A 21,848-nucleotide genomic window follows, 5' to 3' on the forward strand; every position below is an offset into this window, starting at 1 on the left:
CCCAGCCTCCCTCCCACACCTGCTTTGGTAAAGTTTATTTCACGGAAATATTTCTTTCATGTCTAGCTATGCAAGGACTTGTTCTCCATCGATTAAGTCTGGATGTTCAAAATGCCACGTGAGGATCTTTATCAGTTCCTCTTTGCTCCAACCTCACCTCCCCCAGTCCCCAGCTCAGAACCTTTGCACTGATTGTACCACTGGCCTTTGCCTAAGGTGCATGACTCCTTTGAAGGCTTGCCCTCCAGGTCTGGCTCAAAACTGGGCCCTCTGCAAAGCTCCAAACCTGCCAAGATGCTCAGCGAACAGTGGTCCATTTCTCTCTCCCTCATTTCTAAGAACACTCTTTCAATAAACATCACCCCATCTTTTTCTCTAGTGTGTTTTCAATCAGTACTCAGAAACTTTTATCAGTGATCACTTGTTAATAGGTGGTTTTTAATCTGGTCTCCCCTCAAGTAACGCCTGAATGCTAAGAGCTCTCAGGCCTCTCAAGAAAGCACCTGATTGCCTATTTCTTGTACCTTTTATGTGTATTCCTACCCCATTCTCCCAGGACTAAAACTTGGATGGACTTGCCATTAAGAGCTCTGCCTGAGCACTGGGGTTCAGCTGGAGGGCACTTGGCAAGGCAGGCAAGAATCTAACCGCACTATTGGCAGGGTCAGGTCCAGGGATAATCTTCAACAGAAGACCATCTGAAGCTTCCAACAACCCGTTCTGCCCGGCCCTTCCCCTGTCTGAGAGACTCGCCCCGGCAACATCCAAAAGGTCAGGGTGTCACCTTGACAGGGTGTGCCTTTCGGTGTCACCAGAGAGTCCTCCAGGGGCTGAGACCACTGGCCACTGGAACAAGAGCAGAAGCTCCACAGAGAAGCCCTGCCCCGTTCCGGGCGCGCGCTCCGGCTCAGCCCCGCCCCCTAGGAGTCGTGGCCCCGCCCCTGCCCCGTCGAGTCCGGGAGAAGTCGCCCCCGCCCCGCGGACCCCGCCCCGCCGCCTCCTCGCCGCTTCTTTCAGCACCGCGGCGCGGACAGCTCCCGGGCAGACGCGGAGGGGAGGAGGCGAGGCCAGTGGCCGCCGGGGAGGGCCCGGGAGGGAAGTGGACGGTAGACGCAGGAGGGCGGGCAGGGCACGGAGCCCCGCGGCCCTCCCCGGGGGCGGCGCCCCCCGAGAGCCAGACGCCGCTGAACCCGAGGACAAGCGGAGGCGCGGGGACCTGGGGCGCTGGTGGCTCCTGGCAGAGGCCGCGGCCGGAAAATGCCGGTCCGCAGGGGCCACGTCGCGCCCCAAAACACTTATCTGGACACCATCATCCGCAAGTTCGAGGGCCAGAGTGAGTGTCTGCGTTGGGGTGGGGGTCGATCTGGAGCCCTGGTTCCGTGGCAGCAGTAGTCGGACCCTTTGCTAACTTGGAGAGAAGCAGGGTGGAGGTTACCGGATGCTGAATGCAAAATTCTTCGCTTTGATGCCCTGAACACTTTCTCCAGCGGCCCCACTTACCTCTCATACCTGTCCTCTTCTGTTCTGGAGCACAAGTGTCAGAGCACAGCCCCTCCCTCCACTGATTTCTTTTCTTGGCCCCCAAGCCCTGACCTTCCCTTTGGTCCCTGCCTGGCTTCCCCCTCTTCACACACACACACACACACACACACCCTCCGGAGGTTTCCTCGACTTTCTCCTTTTTACCTCCTGCCCCTGACTACCCTGGTCTTTCTAGGTCTATGGGCTACCCCCAGGCCTGACCCCCCAGGTCACATCCCTGCTCCCTCCTCCTGACCCTCTACTGTCTCCAGGAAGCCTTAGACCTCTTTCCTACTTCACTGACCCCCTTATTACCCTGGTCTTCCCACAGTCCCCAAGAGTGACATCCCTTCCCCGCCTTCTCTCGTCACTGTCCTGCTCCCCTCTCCTGACCGCCCCTCTACTAACTCCCATGACCTTCCCCCCCTTGGTTTTCCCACTCTCCCCAGACCTGACCACCCCCTCCCTCATTATGGTCACTCCTCTGCTCCTCATCTAGATACCCCTTGCTGCTGCCAAGAGTCCCTATAATCTTTCCCTCCCTGCCACCCAATCCTTCCCCTCACCCCTCCCACCCAGGTCGAAAGTTCCTGATTGCCAATGCCCAGATGGAGAACTGCGCCATCATTTACTGCAATGATGGCTTCTGTGAACTCTTCGGCTACTCCCGAGTAGAGGTGATGCAACAACCGTGCACCTGCGACTTTCTCACGGGCCCCAACACCCCACGCAGCGCCATGTCCCGCCTGGCGCAGGCCCTGCTGGGGGCCGAGGAGTGCAAAGTGGACATCCTCTACTACCGCAAGGATGGTGAGACACCCTTGAGCCACAGGTTTTTGGCCCCTCTCTTGGATTGCCAGGTGACCGTGAGGAGGCCACTGACCCCCCAGGACCAAAGGACCTGGATAAATCCTGCTTCCTCTCTGAGCCTCAGTTTCCTCATCTGTATGGGGAAGTGATGGGCATTGGATATGATGCCTTGAGAGGTCCTTTTCAGAAACTGGACACCAGGCTGTGTCCTAACTCCAGGCAGGGCCTCCCGCTCCACCATCCCTCTCTGATGTCCCTAGCCTCCTGACTGTCCACTCTGTCACTGTCAGCCCCAGCTGTCAGGCAACTGGGATGGAAATGAACCTTTCCTCATCTCTCTCTGCTCTGGGGATTAGGGGAGGAATCAAGACCTCTGTGGACAAGCAAAGCATGAGGGCTGGATGGGAAAGAAGGGTGGGTCTGGCTCTCCCAGCCTGGCCCCCTCGGGAGAGAGGGTCTGGAGTTTGGCCTGACCTGGAGGTTCATCAGTTCGGGATGTCACACCAGCCCAAGTTTACCGCAAGCAGAACGGAAGCGTAGGGCAGGCGCTGATGATGATCAGGACTTCCGCAGGCCTTTGAGACCCTCCCTGCCAGGACCTCTAATTCTCTACTGGATGAGACAAGGAGGGAAATGGGTGGGGACTAGGATCCTGAAAGTCCCTTTGAAATTACCTGGGATTTGTTTTCCAAAACACATCTTTCTTAGAGAGAGGCTGACTCAGAAGTGTGAGGTGAGGCCCAAACAGGTATATTTGGGAAAGTCTCCCTGGTGGTTTGGATACTCTGCCAAGTTTAGGAACCACTGACTTCGACGAATCCTTTCATTTTATAGATGAGGAAACCAAGGCTTAAGAAAAAGAAGGGATTTGCTCAGCATCCTACTGCTGGGTTCCAACCTGGCGTTGCATGCCAAATCTCTGGATTCTTCCCTAGAGATATCTCTGTTCTGAGTAATCCCAAGAGGGAAGAAAGGACCCCAAATGCCTCTGTGCTCAGAGGCAGGACTTTTGGGAAAGGAAGCCCCAGAACAGGCCTCCCCAGGGAAAGCAGGTTTGGGGGTCTATGTGAGTGCAGATGGAGGTCAGCCACCTCTGGATTGGATTGAGCGACCCTGAAGCTCAAGTTCCAAGGGCTCGTTGTGTATGTGGAGCATGGGTGCAAGTGTGAAGGTAAACACGTGTGTGAGTGCATGCATGTGTGTGGATGTGTGTGTGTGTGTGTTTAAGGGCTTCTGGGGTGCTTCTTGGGCAGGTCCTGGCTGCCCCTGTGGCTGTCTCCTGCAGCTGCTGCCCAGGTGAATGCAGAGGTAGAGATAAGGGGAGCAGGAAGAACCTGGCTCAATGTGGTGGCACTCACAGAGTTAATGAAGTCGGAGCACTTAAAAAAGCTGTGACTTCTCCTCCTATCCTTGCAGGGAGGAGGTGACAGTCAGAGGAGTGAGAAGGGCTCTGGGGGAACAGGATGGGACAGCAGGAAATGAGGGGGAATTACAGGTCTTTCTTTGTCCCTCTCCCTGACCCCAGAGCTCTACCTGGTCCCTAAGGAGTCTGATTATGGACTCCTGAAGACATCATGTGAGGACTCTTACAGTCTCCTTAGCGCCCTGTATTTGACTGGGCAGGGGGCAGAGGTCAAGGCCAGGCCTTGGCCCTCTGAGATCAGGACTCAGGTCTTCTGAGTCCTGCTGGGTCCTCTGGCTCTTGGACTGGACCCTGATAACCTAGTCTCGGAGACTGACCCTAGGTGAGAATGGAAAACTACCCACGTTCCTGATGTCCCCAAATGCCTGTCTAACCCCACCTCTACCACAAGCCCTCCCCTGTCCTATAGTCCAAGTCTTTAACCACCTGGACCTGCCCGAAATTGGCCTGGAAAAGGAGCCCAGAAAAGGGAGCTTCCTAGCTTATATTATGCTAAGGGAAGGATGTGGTTTTCAGATAATTTGTGTTCACCTCATGGTCCATTCAGACCACATGGTCTTTTTTTTAAAAAAAAAATCATATTAATATACCTCTTACAGTCCTGCTGGGGTGCATCCTAATGCTAATTTCCTCCCGTCTCAGGTTAATACCTCCTCAGCCCCATTCCCCCGATTCCAGGGAGGTAGGAAACTGAACGGAATTCTAGCTGGTTTATTCTAATTCTCTTTTTTTCTAAAGGAGTCATCCAGTGACAGTTCTCCCAGTCAAAGGGGAAGATATGTGTCCACATTTCTCCACACTGTGCAGCTGCATAATGTCAGGTTCAAAGAGGCCAGGGCACTTGGCAAAAACCACCCCATGACACAGGGCTCCGAGACCCCTAAGAAGTTGGCTCTTCCTCCATCTGCCTTTATAAGAAGAGTGTGAGCCTAACACATAAGGAGGGATAGGATGGCCACAAGACTAGAACCAAAGAGAGTCTAGAGGAAGAGATGGGAAGCCCTTGGCTCTCCCCCACCCCTACCCTTACCTTCACTGGGCACCAGCCCTGCCCAGCTTTGCCAGGTCCCTGAATCCTGAAGCCAGACTAGAGCTGGGGCTCCTCCAGCCCTCCGCTCCAGATGGGGAGGACAGGGTCCTCATGAGCGCCAGAAACACCAAGCAGGGAGCAGGTAGGAATAGCCCCTGTCTTTGTGGCAGCATTTTGTAGCCCCAGCTCCTTCCTGCAGTCTCACCGCAGTCCTGGATGTGATGCGCAGAAAGCAATGGAGGTACTAGATGGCAGGGAGGCTGTGCAGAAGATGCACGAGGGCCAGAGGGCAGAGGTGAGCACAGGAATAAAGCGAATGTGAAAGAAGGGGCACAGCCAAGAGATGGAGAAGAGCGGAAGAAGGGTGGTGTGTGTGTGTGTGTGTGTGTGTGCATGTGTGTGGCAGACAAAACTGCTGCTCTTGGTCAGAGAGGTGGGTGGTAGGAGGAGCCCCTGAAAGGGAGTATGAGACAGAGAGTGGGGCCCTTCCTCCAGCAACAAGGCAAGGGCACACAAACACTGCCACTCCTGGGCACGACCTAGGACAACACACCAACTTCTTTTTTTTTTTTTTAAAGATTTTATTTATTTATTTATCTTTAGAGGGGAAGGAGAGGGAGAGAAACATCAATGTATGGTTGCCCTTCGTGCGTCCCCTGCTGGGAGCTGGCCTGCAGGGAACCTGCCTGCAACCCAGGCATGTGCCCTAGACTGGGAATCGAACTGTGATCCTCTAGGTTTGCAGGCCCGCGCTCAATCCACTGAGCCACACCAGCCAGGGCAACACACCAACTTCTGATCACCCGCAGTTATTCATGAGCAAGGACAGTCCAGGGATGGGTGGAAAGAATGCTCTGAACCATCCAAACCCTCATAGCCTCCTGTCTCTGCACACCCCATGGACAGCAAGCATGAAGGTCAGGCATGGGGGTGTCACCTGTGGCCCCCTCCAGGGAGCCTCACTGCTATGATGGCTGGTCTTCGGTCCATTCTCAGCTTCAGTTTTCCAAACATAGCATCAGTGCATGGGTACAGCCACTCAAAGACTGGGCTTTGGCTGCTCCCAGCAGCACAGAGAACCCGGAAGCCCTGCCCTTCTGCCCAGCTATGCCCTCTCCCTGCCCCCTGCCAGGCCAGATCTCTGCAATTCCAGAGAGCATGAGGAGGTAGTCTGATCTTCAGGGCAGAGTCTTAGGCTGCTGGCCAAGGAGACTTCCTGGCTAGGTCCCAGAGCCCATGCCTTGCCATGCCCCAGGCTGACAAGGGTGCCAGTCTCTGGCCCAGGGGGCAGGCCTACAGCACTGTGAGCCCAGGAGTGGGTCACAGAGGCAGATGGCAGCTTCTTCCCAGTGTGGATGTCTCCCCTGGGGCTCAGTACAGCAGCTGACAGATGGCTGCCTGGTGCCTGGGAGTCCGGGAATCTGATCCAGGAGATTCCTGCTCCCAGGGAGGAATGTGGGAGGGAAGATGGAGACAGTTCAGCTGCACCCCAGTCTGATGGCTACGAAGAGACACCTAGGGAAGTGAGCACGAACGGGAAGTCGGGGAGAAGAGTGGCTCCAGTTGACCCCAAAGGAGCAATGGTGCTGCCAGCAGACCTCCCACTCTCTCACATTTGCGTACATATTCATCCACTCGATCAACAAACAACACCTGAGACAGGTGCCGGCCGCTGGCAGATGAGACGGACCCAAGCTTTGGCAGCTGTGTCTTCTGGTTTGCACATTGACCTGAGGCCCTTGCCCTTTAGTACCCTTCTTTGGTCCTGACATCCACCAATGGTTTGATCGAGGGACGTGGGACCACCAGGCACCATGGAGAGAAGGCTCCCCCACCCAGCCAGCCCAAAGGCAGTTTTAGCTTGTTTTATGCTGTCCACCCACAGTGGCAGGGGAGCGAGACCCTGCGGCAAGCAGAACGAGAGGAACAGTAAGGCAAAAGGCTGGATCTGGGCTGTCCAAAAAGGTGGAGAGAGTGGCAGAAGGGGCCTCTTTTCTCCCCACACCTCCATCCGTCTTCCTCTCCAGACCCCAGCCCACTGTGCCCCCTGCGCTGCTGCCTTGAAATCCTGCTCCCCTTCCAGGCCTGGAGCAGCAGCCTCTCGCCTTCCCCTGCCAGACAAGCCCCTTCCCCTCTTTAAGCCGTTGTGTACTGAGAACTCAGGGATCCCTGCTCCGTGTCCCCTCCCGGCCCCAGCCAGTCAGTTTCTCAGAACCTAGGCGCTCAACGGCAGAGTGGCGATCTCTGCCTCCCACCCACTGGGCTCCATCATGGAGACTGAGGCCGCATATGGCAACTGGCTCAGTGCCCAGCACTTAGTGTGTCCTCAGTGATGAGGTCCTTCATAGTGTGTCAGCTTTGTGGGATGGGAACATGGGAGCTGAACCCAGGGCCTGCCAGAGCTTCATGGGGTAGAATGCCTGACCACCCCCCTACACACACGCTTAATCCACCCCCATCTGCTCTGCTTTAATTACAGCAGAAGCAAACCTCAAGGTTAAGCCCTGAGCTGAGGTCTGAGCACGGACTTGGACCTGATGCTACATTATCTCCTAATGAGCAGCTTAGCTGCTCTCCCCACCTCTGCTCTGTGGCATCATCAACCCTCTGTGCTGGCCTCCTCACCCTGTGGCCACCCTTAACTTGACCTTTACCCAGCCCTCTCCCTAGCTTCCCCTGGCCAGGCTCCTGCAGGAGAGGACCCCCTCAGTGGCCACCCCCCACCCAGCCATGGTGTTTGCAGCCTCCAGCTTTCGCTGCCTGGTGGACGTGGTGCCCGTGAAGAACGAGGATGGAGCCGTCATCATGTTCATCCTCAACTTCGAGGATCTGGCCCAACTCTTGGCCAAGAGCGGGAGCCGCAGCCTATCCCAGCGCCTGCTATCTCCGAGTTTCCTGGGCTCTGGTGAGGTGGGGTACAGGTGTTGGAGGGAGGAACCACTGGGGGCACCAGACAGAGCAGCTGGTCCCTGAGCCTGGCTGCTCTGACCCTGGCCCTGCTTTCAGAGGGCTCTCACAGCAGGCCGGGTACACAGGGGCCCGGTGCGAGCAGGGTCAAGTATAGGACCATCAGCCAGATTCCGCAATTCACACTCAACTTCGTGGAGTTCAACCTGGAGAAGCACCGCTCGGGCTCCACCACAGAGATTGAGATCATCGCGCCCCACAAGGTGGTGGAGCGGACCCAGAATGTCACCGAGAAGGTCACCCAGGTTTGGCCTGCAGGGCAGGGCGCACAGGGCTATGCTGGGCCTTGAGGGCGGGACGGCAGAGTGGAGAGGGCTCGGTTGAATGTAAAGATCAACCCCTCTAGAAAAAATGAGAAACAGTCAAGGCTCCCTGGTACTCAGGGCCTGTCGGGACCCCAGATTAGCTTCACACCCAAATCTGACTCCATGGAAAGCTCTGAGAGCTGGCCCCACGGGAGGCCTGCACTGGTCCAGGCTCCAGGGGCCTTTCCAGGCATCACCTCACATCTTCACCTCTCCCTGACCCATCTCACCAGCGGTGGCTGCCCCACCTACCACTCCACGGCCCCCACCCTAGGTCCTGTCACTGGGTGCAGACGTGCTGCCCGAGTACAAGCTGCAGGCACCGCGCAAGCACCGTGGGACCCTCCTGCACTACAGCCCCTTCAAGGCTGTGTGGGACTGGCTCATCCTGCTGCTGGTCATCTACACGGCCGTCTTCACGCCCTACTCAGCTGCCTTCCTGCTCAGCGACCAGGACGAGTCTCAGCGGGGGGACTGCAGCTACACCTGCAGTCCACTTACCGTGGTGGACCTCATCGTGGACATCATGTTTGTCGTGGACATTGTCATCAACTTCCGCACCACCTACGTCAACACCAACGACGAAGTGGTCAGCCACCCTCGCCGCATCGCCGTCCACTACTTCAAGGGCTGGTTCCTCATTGACGTGGTGGCAGCCATCCCCTTCGACCTGCTCATCTTCCGCACCGGCTCTGACGAGGTGAGCAACCCCCCCCTCTGGGGCAGCTCCTGCAACAGGAGAAGGACCGACCCCGGGTCTGGGTGGCCTCCCTATGCTCCAGACTTCGGCTCCTTCTGGGATGGACATTCCTGTAGCTCCAGGCCCTCCTGTGAGCTGTTCCTTAACGCAGTCTGACCCCTTCTCATTCCTGAGCCCCTCCACTGTGCCAAGTTCACTTCCCATAGCTGCTGTGAGGGTGTTTTCATGCTTTTCGTAAAGCTTCTAGTCCCACTATGTCCTCCTGCACCACCTCTTTGGGACCAGCCTTCCAGTCCAGACAGCTCTGCCTTCTGTGCTCCTCTCACCTCCCAGTCACCCCCCAGCTTTACAGCAGGGGCTGTCCCTTACAATTTCCTGTTCACACGCCCAACCCCTCCCAGCAAACCCATTCCCGAGTCCTCTCCCTCTTCTCCACCCCCACTGCCCCTGGCTAGACACTGAGGGCCCACCCCAGCCCCACACCTGCCAGCCTTGCCCCCTCCACACGGAAGCCGGAGAGAGTTTCAGATCACTTGCCCGAGCCTGCTACTTATCTGACCCTGTCCTCACAACTGGAAATGGCTCCCCAGTGGCTTGGGATAAAAACCAAGCTCTTTATGGACCCTCAGGCCCACAGAAGCAGCCCCTGCCCCTCTTCCAGGCTCATCTCTCTCTACTACGCCAGCTTGCTCCCTGAGCTGCGGGCTGTAGCGCCACACTTGGTTCCCACGTGGACTGAGCCATTTCACACCTCCAGGCTTTTGCGCATGCTGCTCCCTGAGCCCGGAATGCCCTTTCCCTCTCCCTCCTATCCGCCTGGAGTCCTGGCCTCATCTCAAGACTCAGCTCGTGTGTCACCTCCTCTACGTAGCCTCCTGCTCTGCTCCTGTGGACACGACCTCCCCTCCCTCTGTGCTCTCCCTAGATTGCCGTCCTAGTAACCATAACAGCGATTTCGAGCTTTAGGCTGAGAACTCTTCAAGGTTCCACGCTGTACCCTGCTGCCAAGATCCTGGCCTAGAGCAGGTTCTTCATTCATGTTTGTTGAGCGACTGTGTAATCATACCCATGGGTAAACAAATATGGTCCTGAGTGCAGCCTTTCACGGGCTGACCACCTGCCACATGGCTCCCTCCATGCCCCTGCAGACCACGACCCTGATTGGGCTGCTAAAGACGGCGAGGCTGCTGCGGCTGGTGCGTGTGGCCAGGAAGCTGGACCGCTACTCTGAGTACGGGGCAGCCGTGCTCTTCCTGCTCATGTGCACCTTTGCGCTCATCGCGCACTGGCTAGCCTGCATCTGGTACGCCATCGGCAACGTGGAGCGGCCCTACCTGGAGCCCAAGATCGGCTGGCTGGACAGCCTGGGCGAGCAGCTTGGCAAGCGCTACAATGGCAGCGACCCGGCCTCGGGCCCCTCAGTGCAGGACAAGTACGTCACTGCCCTCTACTTCACCTTCAGCAGCCTCACCAGCGTAGGCTTCGGCAACGTGTCCCCCAACACCAACTCAGAGAAGGTCTTCTCCATCTGCGTCATGCTCATCGGCTGTGAGTGCCACCTCATGCCCCTGGCCTTACCCACAGAATTCGATTTCAGTTTCGTAATGAGACGTCACAGAACACAGTAACAATGCGTGTGATGGGCAGATCCTAAGCACACAGCACGGTGAAGTATTGCCCATATACACCAACTATACATTTAAGACCCGGATGGCCCTTGCTATGTGCCAGGAACCGGGACCAGCTTCATCATTTGCAGGGCCCAGTGCAAAATAAAAATGTAGAGCCCTTTGTTTAAAAAAACATTAAGAATCTCAAAGAAGGTGAGAGCAGAGAATAAACCAAATACAGGCCCCTTCTTAGCACAGGTCGCGTGCCTGTGAAGCCAGAGCTGCCAGGCACTCTTCTGAGTGCTTAGCAGAGGCCCACAGTTCGTTCCTATCACTGCCCCCATGAGGGCTGTATTATGGGCCCAGTTTACAGACCAAGAAAGCAGAGGCCCTAGCTTGTGCAGGCCCTTCGTTCCAGTCCAGGGGCACTTCCCAGGCTGTGTGCTCTCAGGCCCTGCACTGTGCTGCCTGCCTCCCTAGACGCCTGGTCTAGGAACGCGAGAGGCAGTGTGGAATTTTACACGTAGATGAAGTTGTCATGTTCAGAATATTTAGAGATGTGAAAACCCAGAAAAACAAAAACAAGAAAAAAAATGGGTGAAGACAAGAGACCAAGAGTTTTCCCTTTATTACATTTTTACAGCTGAAAGGGAAAACAAATCTGAACTAAACATTTCCATTGCCTTAGTTCTTCCTTCTCAGGAGGATGCCAAGAGGCACGGGGCGGAGGGAGGAGGGCAGGATGCCCACGGGCCTCCGTCCTCCAGGTGCCCTGGTGCTGTCCTGGGCACTTCTGACTTTGCCCTGGACAGAGGGCTCCCAGGAAGTGGGAGGCTTGGAGCAGGCCCTGGGCTGGTGAGGCCTGGGGAGTGCAGAGGGGCTCACTCCCCGACCCTCGCTACTCCACCCCAGCCCTCATGTACGCCAGCATCTTTGGCAACGTGTCCGCCATCATCCAGCGCTTGTACTCAGGCACCGCGCGCTACCACACGCAGATGCTGCGTGTCAAGGAGTTCATCCGCTTCCACCAGATCCCCAGCCCGCTGCGGCAGCGACTGGAAGAGTACTTCCAACACGCCTGGTCCTACACCAACGGCATCGACATGAACGCAGTGAGCTCCCTCCGCCCTGCCCTGGGAAGGGCTGACGACCCAGCTCAAGTCCCAGCTCTGGCTAATGCCGCGGGGGAATACAAGGTCCCATGGGCTCAGGATACCCCCAGAGTCCTCTCTGCTTGCTCCCCCAGCCCCACCCTCACCCACTTGGCCTTGCAGGTGTTGAAGGGCTTCCCCGAGTGCCTGCAGGCCGACATCTGCCTGCACCTGCACCGCGCGCTGCTGCAGCACTGCCCAGCGTTCCGCGGCGCAAGCAAGGGCTGCCTGCGTGCGCTTGCCATCAAGTTCAAGACCACGCATGCACCGCCCGGGGACACGCTGGTGCACCTCGGTGACGTGCTCTCCACGCTTTACTTCATTTCCCGTGGCTCCATCGAGATCCTGCGCGACGACGTGGTCGTGGCCATTCTAGGTAGGTCAGGCAGGGAGAGTGGGGACAGCGGGACTAGACCGCTTCATTCTAATGACGATGGTGGCACCTCTTATAGCCTGCACATGCTGAGCGTGTGCCATAGAGAGCTTTATCCCCAGCTCACTGAGTCCTTAAAACAAACTTCTGCCATAGGTCCATTTTCCTGATAGGGAAGTTGAGGCTCAGAGAGATCATGGTGGTAAGTTGCCAAGCAGGGATTCCAGGGCCATATGTCTGACCTGGAAGACCAGGCAAACTCCTACTATCTTTCACTCTTGGGGGCCAGAGTGAGAGGGCGAGGGTTTGTCTTGGGTGGAGGGGGTCTCCGGTGTCATTCAACGCAACTGCAAAGACAGCTGGACTTTGGAGGAAGGATATGAGCACTAGGTAGGGGACAGATGTGAGTCACATGCACCTCTGCCACACCTCTGCCACTTAGCAGCTGTGTGCGTGTGACCTTGGGCAGGTCACTTCACTTCTCTGAGCTTCACAAGGGTCTCTCTTTCTCATCTTCCTTGGCTCTCCCTCCCTCCCTCCCCCGACTTTAGCCTGCCCCCAGTCCCTGACCAGGATGGCAGCCTTGCCCTCCTTTGCTCTCCACGGCAGGGCTCTCCTCCAACCACTCTGGACAGGTCCCCCTCGGGCTCCTGGGACCCCTCCTTCCCCTCTGGTCTGCCCTCAGCTGGTACTCACCAAGTGTGGGGCTCTGGTCTCTTCTCCTCACCCTACACCCTCACCTAGGCCAGATCCTTGCTCCCAGGGTCTCAGCCTCCGTCTGTGCCACAGGCACCCGGAACTCTGTCCTTGCCCCAGTCTCTCCTTAGACGGGGATATTCCGCTCCTTCCTGGTGTGGCCATCCTTAGAGTCCTCAGGCTGACCAAACAACGTATCTCACCCTGGAATTGTCATCTGCCCTCAAAGGTAGCTCCGGGGGCATCACCGTTACTGTGAACTATCTGTTGCCTGAGCTGGGGATCTTCCTGCCCCTCATCCAGGCAGCCATAGAGCCCCGTCTTTTTCCCTCTCTGTCCCACACATGGCTCTTTGTCCCCATCGGGGCCCAAGCTTCACTGTGTGCTTCCTGGGCAGGTGTCAGGAGCTCCTTTCCCATGTGCCTGCATCTGGTCTGCTCCCATACTCCATCTTCCACCTTCTGCCGGCTGTGCATACTCCTCTTCTGCTCCAAGTCCTTCCATGGTTCCCCATGGCCCACAGGGTAAGAGCGAACCCCTGTGTGCACAGTTGTGCCCAGTCTGGCCACCCTAGGTCCTGCCGCCCTCCCTCTGTACTTCAGGTTCCAGCCATGAAACTACCGCTCATCCCCTAGAGCTGCCTGTCTCTGTTACACGTCCCTGCCTCTGCACAGGCTGCAGCTCTGCTGGGAGCACCTGCCTCACGCTCCTGCCTGGCAGACTCTGGTCATCCTTCACAGCTGAGCTTAAGCACATCTCCTATCTGAGAACTTCTCTCTGCCAGCCTACTTTAGAAGTACCATCCGAATGGGAGGGATAATAATTATTATTAATAATTAAGAAGCCAGTCCAATTTAAGTTTCAGTTAGAGATGTGAAATCTTCTCATTTTGTCCTGAGTGGAAATGAACATTAAATCATAATCCTTCAACTACTGGAAAACCATCCCTTTATAATGTTGCCTGGGTTTCAAGCTCCTGGGTTTCATATGTGACCCTGGAAAGTCCCTTCCCTCTTTAGGCCTCAGTTTCCCCCTCTGTGAATGTCCTTAGAGCTTGTTGTCTTGGGAGGCACGTCCTGGCCTCCATCCATCATTGTCTGCAAAAATCATCAGTGACCCTTGTTCAATAGGGTTGGGCCGAGGGGGCTGAACTTGGTGTAGGGAGTGGACGTCAAAGCAAGCAACGCACCCCACCCCGGCCCTGGGCTCTCTGCCCTCCAGCCAGACTACAGCACTGACCACACACCGTTTTTTCTGCCCAGATTGCCTTTCTCCTTGAGGCCCAGTCCTCCTCAGTTCTCACAACCCAGCCCCCATTTCACTGCTTCCGTAAGCCCCCCTCCTCCCTGCCCCCAAGTACCCCCAGTGCAATGACCCCTCCCTCCTCTGTGGCCCCAGAGTTCTCGGCTCTTCCCTGTTTCAAGGCTCGAAGGTCATTTTGTAAACTAGCTGCCTTTGCTTGTGTGCCTATCTCGCAAGGATGTTAGGGACTTCTTATGTGGGGGGCAGCGTCTTATTCATGTATATGCCCTGTGGCCAGCACAGTATGGCACCAGGAGGGCCCAATACCCTTGACACTTGCCCCACATATTAGCCCATGTCCACCCTGTGGCATCTGTCAATACCAGTGACTTGCATCAACCTGCCTGGTGCCTCTTGCTACTCAAGGTACTTTCTCAAGTGTTGCGCCTGCTCCTATGGACAGCCCAGAGGGTAGTCAAGGCAGATATGCTTATTCCCATGTTAGAGATGAGGACACTGGGGCCCAAAGAGGGTAAGTGACTTTCCTCTTACCCTCTTTGCCTCATCTGCCAGGGCCATACTGGTTACCCAGCCCCAGGATGGGGAGTGGGAACACAAACAGAAGCCTCAGGCTCTGCCTGGGGGGAGCTAGGTGCTCCTGGCCCTGGGTTGCCTACACTCTTATGTCACTGAGACAGGCTGAGGAGAAGAGAAGAGGTTGAGCATGGAGCCTTTAGTGCTCACTGTCCCCTGGGTGAGGGGGAGGGGCAGTGCCAAAGCATGTGGAAGTAGGAGGGGGATTCTGATAGAGGGTGGTCCTGAGGGGCCTGGAGACAGCAGAGGCACCCACATGCTGGAATGGGGGTCTCTGCGGAGCTCATAGGACAAGGTAAGTGCACACTGCTCATCCCCAGCCAGCTCTTCCAGCCTTGTCCCCAGAGCTAGATCCCGAGCACCAGACCGCAGCCTGGCAGGATCCCTGAGGTAGGAGAGAGGTCCTGAATGAGGGCACTCAGGGACGCTCCTTAGAGGAGAGCTTGGAGCCAGACCCTGGAGAGATCCCCGTTCCTCTCTGGCAGGAAAGAATGACATCTTTGGGGAGCCTGTCAGCCTCCACGCCCAGCCTGGCAAGTCCAGTGCAGATGTGCGGGCCCTGACCTACTGCGACCTGCACAAGATCCATCGGACAGACCTGCTGGAGGTGCTGGACATGTACCCTGCCTTCGCAGACAGCTTCTGGAGTAAGCTGGAAGTCACCTTCAACCTGCGGGACGTGAGTCTGGGCTGGGTGGGCCAGGGTGGGTGGTGGCCCTTGGCCAGCTGGTAACGGATAATGCCCAGGCAGCCTGCTGAGAGCGTGGTCTGCCTGGCCTGGGGGGACCCATCTGACTACCTCCTTTTCTTTCAATCCCATGCTGCATTCTTTTTTTTTTTTTAAACTGTGGTACAGTTAAGTTAGTTTTTTTTTAAGATTTTATTTATTTACTTATCTTTAGAGGGGAAGGAGACGGAGAGAAACATCAATGTATGGTTGCCTTTCGGGGGTCCCCTGCTGGGAGTTGGCCTGCAGGGAACCGGCCTGCAACCCAGGCATGTGCCCTGACTGGGAATCGAACCGCGATCGTGTGGTTCGCAGGCCCGCGCTTAATCCTCTGAGCTATGCCAGCCAGGGCTCCCATGCTGCATTCTTTACCGTAATTTCTTCTGTGTCTACTATAGCCTGTTTAAGGCGAAGTATGATGATAGCTACCAGTAACTGAGCACCCTCTGTGTGCAAAGTGCTGAGCTTCCTTTACTTTATCTCAGTTAGTCCTCTCCGTGCAGGTGGTATGATCATCCTCATTTCCCAGATGCGGAAACGGAGCCAGAGAGGATAAATGGACTAAAGCCATACAGCCCCACAGGAAGCCATACAGTCAATGGCGGAGCCAAACTGTGGAGTCAAGTTTGTGTGACTCCCTAGCCCAGGCTCCTCCCACCCATTGTACTGAGCTGAAAGGGGGGGGGGGGGGTGGTNGAGCTTCCTTTACTTTATCTCAGTTAGTCCTCTCCGTGCAGGTGGTATGATCATCCTCATTTCCCAGATGCGGAAACGGAGCCAGAGAGGATAAATGGACTAAAGCCGTACAGCCCCACAGGAAGCCATACAGTCAATGGCAGAGCCAAACTGTGGAGTCAAGTTTGTGTGACTCCTAGCCCAGGCTCCTCCCACCCATTGTACTGAGCTGAAAGGGGGGGTGTTTGCTGTCCAGAGGCTCACGGAGCCAGGGCCCAGGGGTGCTGAGAGGTGAAAGAGCTATCTCTCCTCTCAATCTTATCACTCAGTGGAAGAGATTAAACAAGTCAGGAAAAATAAAGAGCCACGCAGGGAAATAACCAAGGAAGTCATGAGGTGTGCAGGGAGACCACAGATTTCTGTGGAGCTCAGGGTTGCCAAGGAATGGGTCAGGCAGTACAGACTAGAAGCCCAGAAGAGGCTGCATGGAGGAGGGGTTCTGGAATCAGCCAGTGAGAAGGAGGTGGCTGGCACGCTTGGCATGGGCAACAGCGGCTGAGGCCCTGACTCTGAGCCCTCATTTCCCCCAACATGACCTCCCAGCCTCAAGAGGAAGGGCCCTGCTGACCCAGGCCCCACACCCGGGGTGGAGGGTGTAGTGTTGAGACAGGTTTTCTTACTAACGACAGCCCTCTGCACCTTGTGCCCTTTGCTGTTACGCCCCCCACTAGCCTCTTCCCTTCCCATGTGGCTGGACACCAGGGAGAGAGTGATGTGGTCTTCGTGGGCATCTGCAGCCCCCTGGGTGGCTCCTAACTGGGGGGTACCAGAAGGGTGAGCCACCAAGGGTGCTGCTGAGGGCACCTCCTGAATAGACTGGGGGTTCCAGGTCCCGTCTCCTCAAAGAAGACTCCCCACTGGCCCACGCTGAGGCCAGAGCACCAGGGCATTCAGGAAAGGGAGGGCTGGAAGGACATGTCTCCCTCCCGCCCAATCTTGATGCCCAAAGCAGCCTTTCCCCAGGCTCTGTGGGGGTCACATGTCTCCAAGCCCCTGTTCATCTCCTGCCCACCCACAGAGGAGAGAGCCTGCAGGAAGCTGCCTGGAGCATAGTCAGGAAGCCCAGCCGCCTCTCACCATTTTCTCACCCAGTTGTCACAAGGGGATAAGGGGGCAAGGGACAACAAAGGGGCCCTGTCCCAGTTTTGGTCTCTGTTACTTGATGCTCTTGTTCCCCACAAGGCAGATGGGGGTTTCCATTCATCACCCCGACAGGCTCCAGGCAGTCAGGACCACCCAGGCTTCTTCCTCGGTGACAGCCAGTCAGGTGAGTGAGCCGGTCTCTGGCAGTGCCTACTCTGCCCAGCCCAAAGCCCCTGCCAGCCTCCTGTGCCTTCTTAGTTCTTACATCCCGCTTCCTCTGGGAGAGGCCTCCCCAGGCCCTGGATGAGTGGAGGGGGTCTCTCTCTCTAGGGTCGGTACTGGAGGCCTTGTCCCCTCCCTCCCCCTGTGTACTGGAGACAGAGTGAGGACTAGTCTAGTGTTGACACAAAGAGGTGGTAGGGGGAATACTGGCCAAGCCCCTAGGACTCCACATCAAGGCACCAGGGGACCCACTGGGCTTCAGCTTCCTGGGCAGTGAAGCCAGGGCCAGATACCCCCACTCATCCAGCCCCCGAGTTCTGGGACCCCAGCCCCCTCCCAGGGTTACAGCCTTCTGGGTCACGGGTGCAAGACCTCTGTGGAGGCAGGACCTCATACTCCAGGGCACCCAGGTAAAAACAGCCACTCCTCCCGCCCTGTGTTCCCATTGCAGGTGGGGGGAGGGGCATAGGCTGAGGTGCGTGAACTCACTAGGCCCAGTTCAGGCTTTCCTTTCCCTCCTGCAGATGCAGCATCTTCCCTGAGCCTCTCAGATGCATCTGGCCTCTGGCCTGAGCTGCTGCAGCAAGTGCCCTCAAGGCCAAGGGAAAGCCCTGCAGATCCTCAGGAAGACCCAGACTGCTGGCCCCTGGACCTGAGCTCCAGGCTAGAGCAGCTCCAGGCCCAGATGAACAGGCGAGTGCCCTGCAGGCCAGGTTCAAGGGCTGCAAAGAGCAAGCACAGCAGCAGGCTAGGCACGGGTGCCCCCTCCTGGTAGTTCAGGAGCACCACGGGATACCCTGTAAGTTTCAGAATGGCCCGCCCAATTTAGCTGAAGGCCTCTGCAGCCCTGAGGATTTGTCCCAGCAAACCCTGGAACAAGCCCAGAAAGCTTTCTTGAGGGAGGGGCATAACTTCCTGCAGAAACAAATTTCATGGGACCTTGCAAAAGGGGTGTGGTCTGTGGATGACAGGGCTCTGGTGACAGAGTTAGGGTTTAGGGGTAGTATAATCCTGAGTTCAAATTCTGACACTGCATTTTACCAGTCAGAGTCTGGGCAAGTCACTTAATCAGTCTGTGCCTCAGTATGCCCTTCATGAAATTGGGACAATCGGAATACCCCTATCAAAGCTTCTAGATGAGGACCAGATGACGTGTGCACGGTGCCTATTTACTTATTTTAGAAGTCAGGGGTGTGCTAAAGGGAATTTGGGCAAAGGCTATGGATTGTAGCAGGGAAATAGCTTCAGGTAGGCCCCACGCTACCATTCCAACAAGCAGGAGCAGCCTGTAGGTTACAAAATTGGGATCTGTCCTCCGGACCTAAACTGCTTTGCCAGCCCCAACCCTGACCCTGACTGTGAGGATCTGTTCTGTTGGACAGGTTGGAGTCCCGCATGTCCTCAGACCTCAGCCACATCCTGCAACTCCTTCAGCAGCCCCTGCCCCAGGGCCACACCGGCTACATCCTGGGAGCCTCAGCCTCCGATGACCTGGCTTTGTTTCCTGCGGCCTCAGCGCCTCAGAGTCCAGGAACTAGTCAGCCACAGGGTGGTCTGCCCCTTGCACAGGTGAGCACGTGAGGGAATCCCCAGGGGCTTGCCTGGAAGCAGTTGCATTCCTTCCCCCATTCCCTCCTTCTTGCCCCTCTCAGGCCCCAAGCGGTGGTAACTTAGACAAAAAGTGCGGGCACACCCCCTCCAGGATGCCTCACCTGGCCATGGCCATGGCCAAAACACTGACACTGTCTTCAGAGCTGGAGCAGCCTGACAGGCTCCTGTCATCACCAGCCTCAAAACTGCGTCCCCTGGAGGCACGGGATCTCGTCTGTGGTTCCCGCTTCCCCTCCCTTCCAGAATACCTTGGCTCTGTCCCCAAGCAGCTGGAGTTCCAGAGACATGGCTCAGATCCTGGATTTTCAGGGAGTTTAAGCCACTGAACCCCAAGACAAAAGACACCACGAGGGAATTGAGGATGGGTGTGGTGACACTTAAGGATTTTGGGGAAACTGAGAGCTGCCAAAGGGGACCAATGAAAACTATTCTCCTAGAGTAGCTACCCAGGTACCCAGAGTACTCCTAGGCCAGGTTACTCCTAGAGTAAACTGCTAAACCAGGTGACCCAAGATGGCAGGGGTGAGGAGGCTCAGGACTTTTCCCAGCCTTCTCCAGGCCTCTGTTTATATAGCAAGCTTGGGGAAAGGTGAGCAAGAGTCTTGGGCATGGACGTAACTTGCAGGACAGAAGATGTCAGTGAGGAAAAGTTTCTGATCTTCTGTGTGAGACCTTTGCTGTGGGCTGAGTGCAACCCTTTCCTGGCTCAGAATTATCCACCGCCTCCCGACCTAGTCCCCAAGGTTGATCAGACCTGTGAGAGCCCATGACCCGGCTGGAGATGAACGTGTCCTCTCTAGTGGACACATCAGGGCACAGCACTCCAGCCCTCAGTGGCTCAGCTGCTGATGGTTCTGTGGTGACCTTTGGGACCCTAGAGGACAGTGGAGTGTATCACTGCTAATAAAGTCTGCACATTTCACCTTGGGCTGGGTGTGTCATTTACCTGAGGGTGATTCTGTCCTCGACTGTGCCATCACCCCAACATCTGTTGTCTTCTCCAAGCCCTTCTCACAAAGAGCTGTGTGTTGGGGACTTCACGGTAGCCCTGCTGGAGCCAGGAGCCCTTGGACCATCGGACTCGTAGCCAGGGTTGGGTGAAGGGAAGAAGAGAGGCACTGGCTTGGTGGTCACTGGGAGTCACGACAACAGCCAGCACTTGCATGGCTAGTTGCCCCGTGCAGGGCACTGTGCTGACTGCTCTCAGATATTAGCTTATCTAATCCTCTCAGAAACCCTGAGGGGCCAGTGTTATTTTTTCCCATTTTAGAGAAGTGGGATCAGAAGCAGGCAGGGAGACAAAACACCTACGAGTAGGAGCACTAGGGAGACACGGGGGAGGGGCAGGCACTGTTCTGTCTCCTGACCCAGGTGCTGGTTACATGAGTGTGTTGTGCAGATATGTGCACGTCTATACTTTGATTAAAAAAATACCTTGCCCACAATACAGGAAAAGAAGGATGTCATTTCAACCCAAATGATCTGACTTGAGAATATGTGCAGTTAACGACTCCACTGCAAATGAACCGTTGTCCAAAATATACCCAGTCATTGGTCTTCAGTCCTTTTTGCTCCAATATTCCCTAACAGAATTTTGAACATATGTCCCTCCTCACACATTTTTACTTGACATCTCAAGTATTTCATTAATAAGCTTAAATAGTTGTAAAGGATACAATTTCCAGTGTGTTGTAAATATTGACGCTCTATAAACTGTTTCTTTTATATTGATCCATGTTGACCCAAATAGCATAGTGATTTGAGAGCCAACATCATTCATTTTAAAAACGCTTGAACAAGCGCTTCTTTGACATTCCTTTGTTTCTTATGGTTCCATTCTCTTCCTCTCAGTTTATGCTACATATAATTTATTTTCATGCTTTGAAGTCTATATTATTCATAACTTTATCATATCTACTTGCAACACAAATATATAAATTAACACTTTAAAATTAATTTTTTGTAATCTTACTGAGGCTTGCAGGGGTGTCCAACCCATGGCCCACAGGCTGTATGCGGCCCAGGATAGCTACGAATGAGGCCCAACACAAAATCGTAAATGTGCTTAAAAGCTTTTTTATTGCTCATCAGTTTTTGTTATTGTTTGTGTGTTTAATGTGTGTCCCAAGACAACTCTTCTTCTAGTGTGGCCCAGAGATGCCAAAAGGTTGGGCACCCCTGCAAGGGGTACACTTAATAGTACAGAGTTGTCCAAAACAACATAAATACATATTAAAATTTTATCAGAAATGCATCTCATAAAAGAGGGCATTTTCCTCTCAATTAGTTTGGTTGTGGATGAATATCATGTCTGTATTAGAATAAAACAAAGCCCCACACCAATTTTGCACCTATTTTTCTTTCCCTTGAAAAAAAAGCTGAAGGACAGAGAAAACTTGTTGACACACATAGATATGACTGTTAGAGGTTTGCTATATATAGCAATTTCGTCTTTGAGTTGTCTGATAACAATCACATTTATCACTAAAAACTATATTTAATGATATCTAACAAGTCAATACAATCCTCCTTTACTTTTGTTGAAAGCAAAGAATTGGAAACCATTTAAACCATAAAGATTTGAACCCCTCTCCTTTTCAAACGCAGACCACATAAACTTAGGGTTTGATTAGCTTTTGCTTTGGGATCTGAGCTGGGGCAAGAAAAGGATGGTAGGAGATCTAAAAATCTTAGAGCCAAGTTGGTCAGATAGCTGCCTCCTGAAAATTCACCCTGGAATGCCTAACATTTCTAGACAGGAAAGCATGGGAAGGCCTAACTGAAGGTGGCTTGGCCCTGGGCATATCAGTGGGTCAGTCTGAAAAGGTATGCCAACGGCCGGCCCTCGGGGTAATGAGAGAATAACTCTTTCCTGTCTTAAAGGGTGTGTTAGCATGAGTGAGGAGAGAAGGTGGTTCCTGTTTGGTGTGAGGGACAGACTGCCAGGCTGCGAGGCTCAGGGCCACGAAATGCAGCAGGTCCTTGAGTAAGGCACGATTTTCATTTTTAGTGGACAGCGTGGAGAAGATGCTCAGAAAGAGCAGCTGC

The 21,848-nt window shown here is 55.0% G+C and overlaps 1 protein-coding gene across 2 annotated transcripts; it reads left to right on the plus strand.

Annotated features, from left to right (window-relative positions):
• The first annotated feature begins 1,066 nt into the window (after nucleotides 1-1,066).
• Nucleotides 1,067-19,708, plus strand: KCNH6 (potassium voltage-gated channel subfamily H member 6). 2 transcript variants are annotated; one of them, XM_037070211.1, is made up of 13 exons: nucleotides 1,067-1,333; nucleotides 2,101-2,331; nucleotides 7,528-7,689; nucleotides 7,791-7,996; nucleotides 8,331-8,756; nucleotides 9,905-10,304; nucleotides 11,279-11,478; nucleotides 11,641-11,893; nucleotides 14,908-15,101; nucleotides 17,067-17,151; nucleotides 17,714-17,882; nucleotides 18,572-18,758; nucleotides 18,842-19,708. In XM_037070211.1, the coding sequence occupies exons 1-13, from the start codon at nucleotides 1,258-1,260 to the stop codon at nucleotides 19,124-19,126; spliced, it is 2,874 nt and encodes a 957-aa protein (XP_036926106.1). In that variant the 5' UTR covers nucleotides 1,067-1,257; the 3' UTR covers nucleotides 19,127-19,708. The 2 variants fall into 2 exon arrangements, with proteins under 2 accessions (XP_036926106.1, XP_036926107.1); XM_037070212.1 differs by lacking the exons at nucleotides 18,572-18,758; nucleotides 18,842-19,708 and having other exon boundaries at nucleotides 17,071-17,151; nucleotides 17,714-17,831.
• The last annotated feature ends 2,140 nt before the right edge of the window (nucleotides 19,709-21,848 follow it).

Source organism: Sturnira hondurensis, unplaced genomic scaffold, assembly GCF_014824575.4.
Source record: "Sturnira hondurensis isolate 20B ecotype Veracruz unplaced genomic scaffold, ASM1482457v3 Scaffold0018728, whole genome shotgun sequence".
NCBI classification, from domain to species: domain Eukaryota; kingdom Metazoa; phylum Chordata; class Mammalia; order Chiroptera; family Phyllostomidae; genus Sturnira; species Sturnira hondurensis.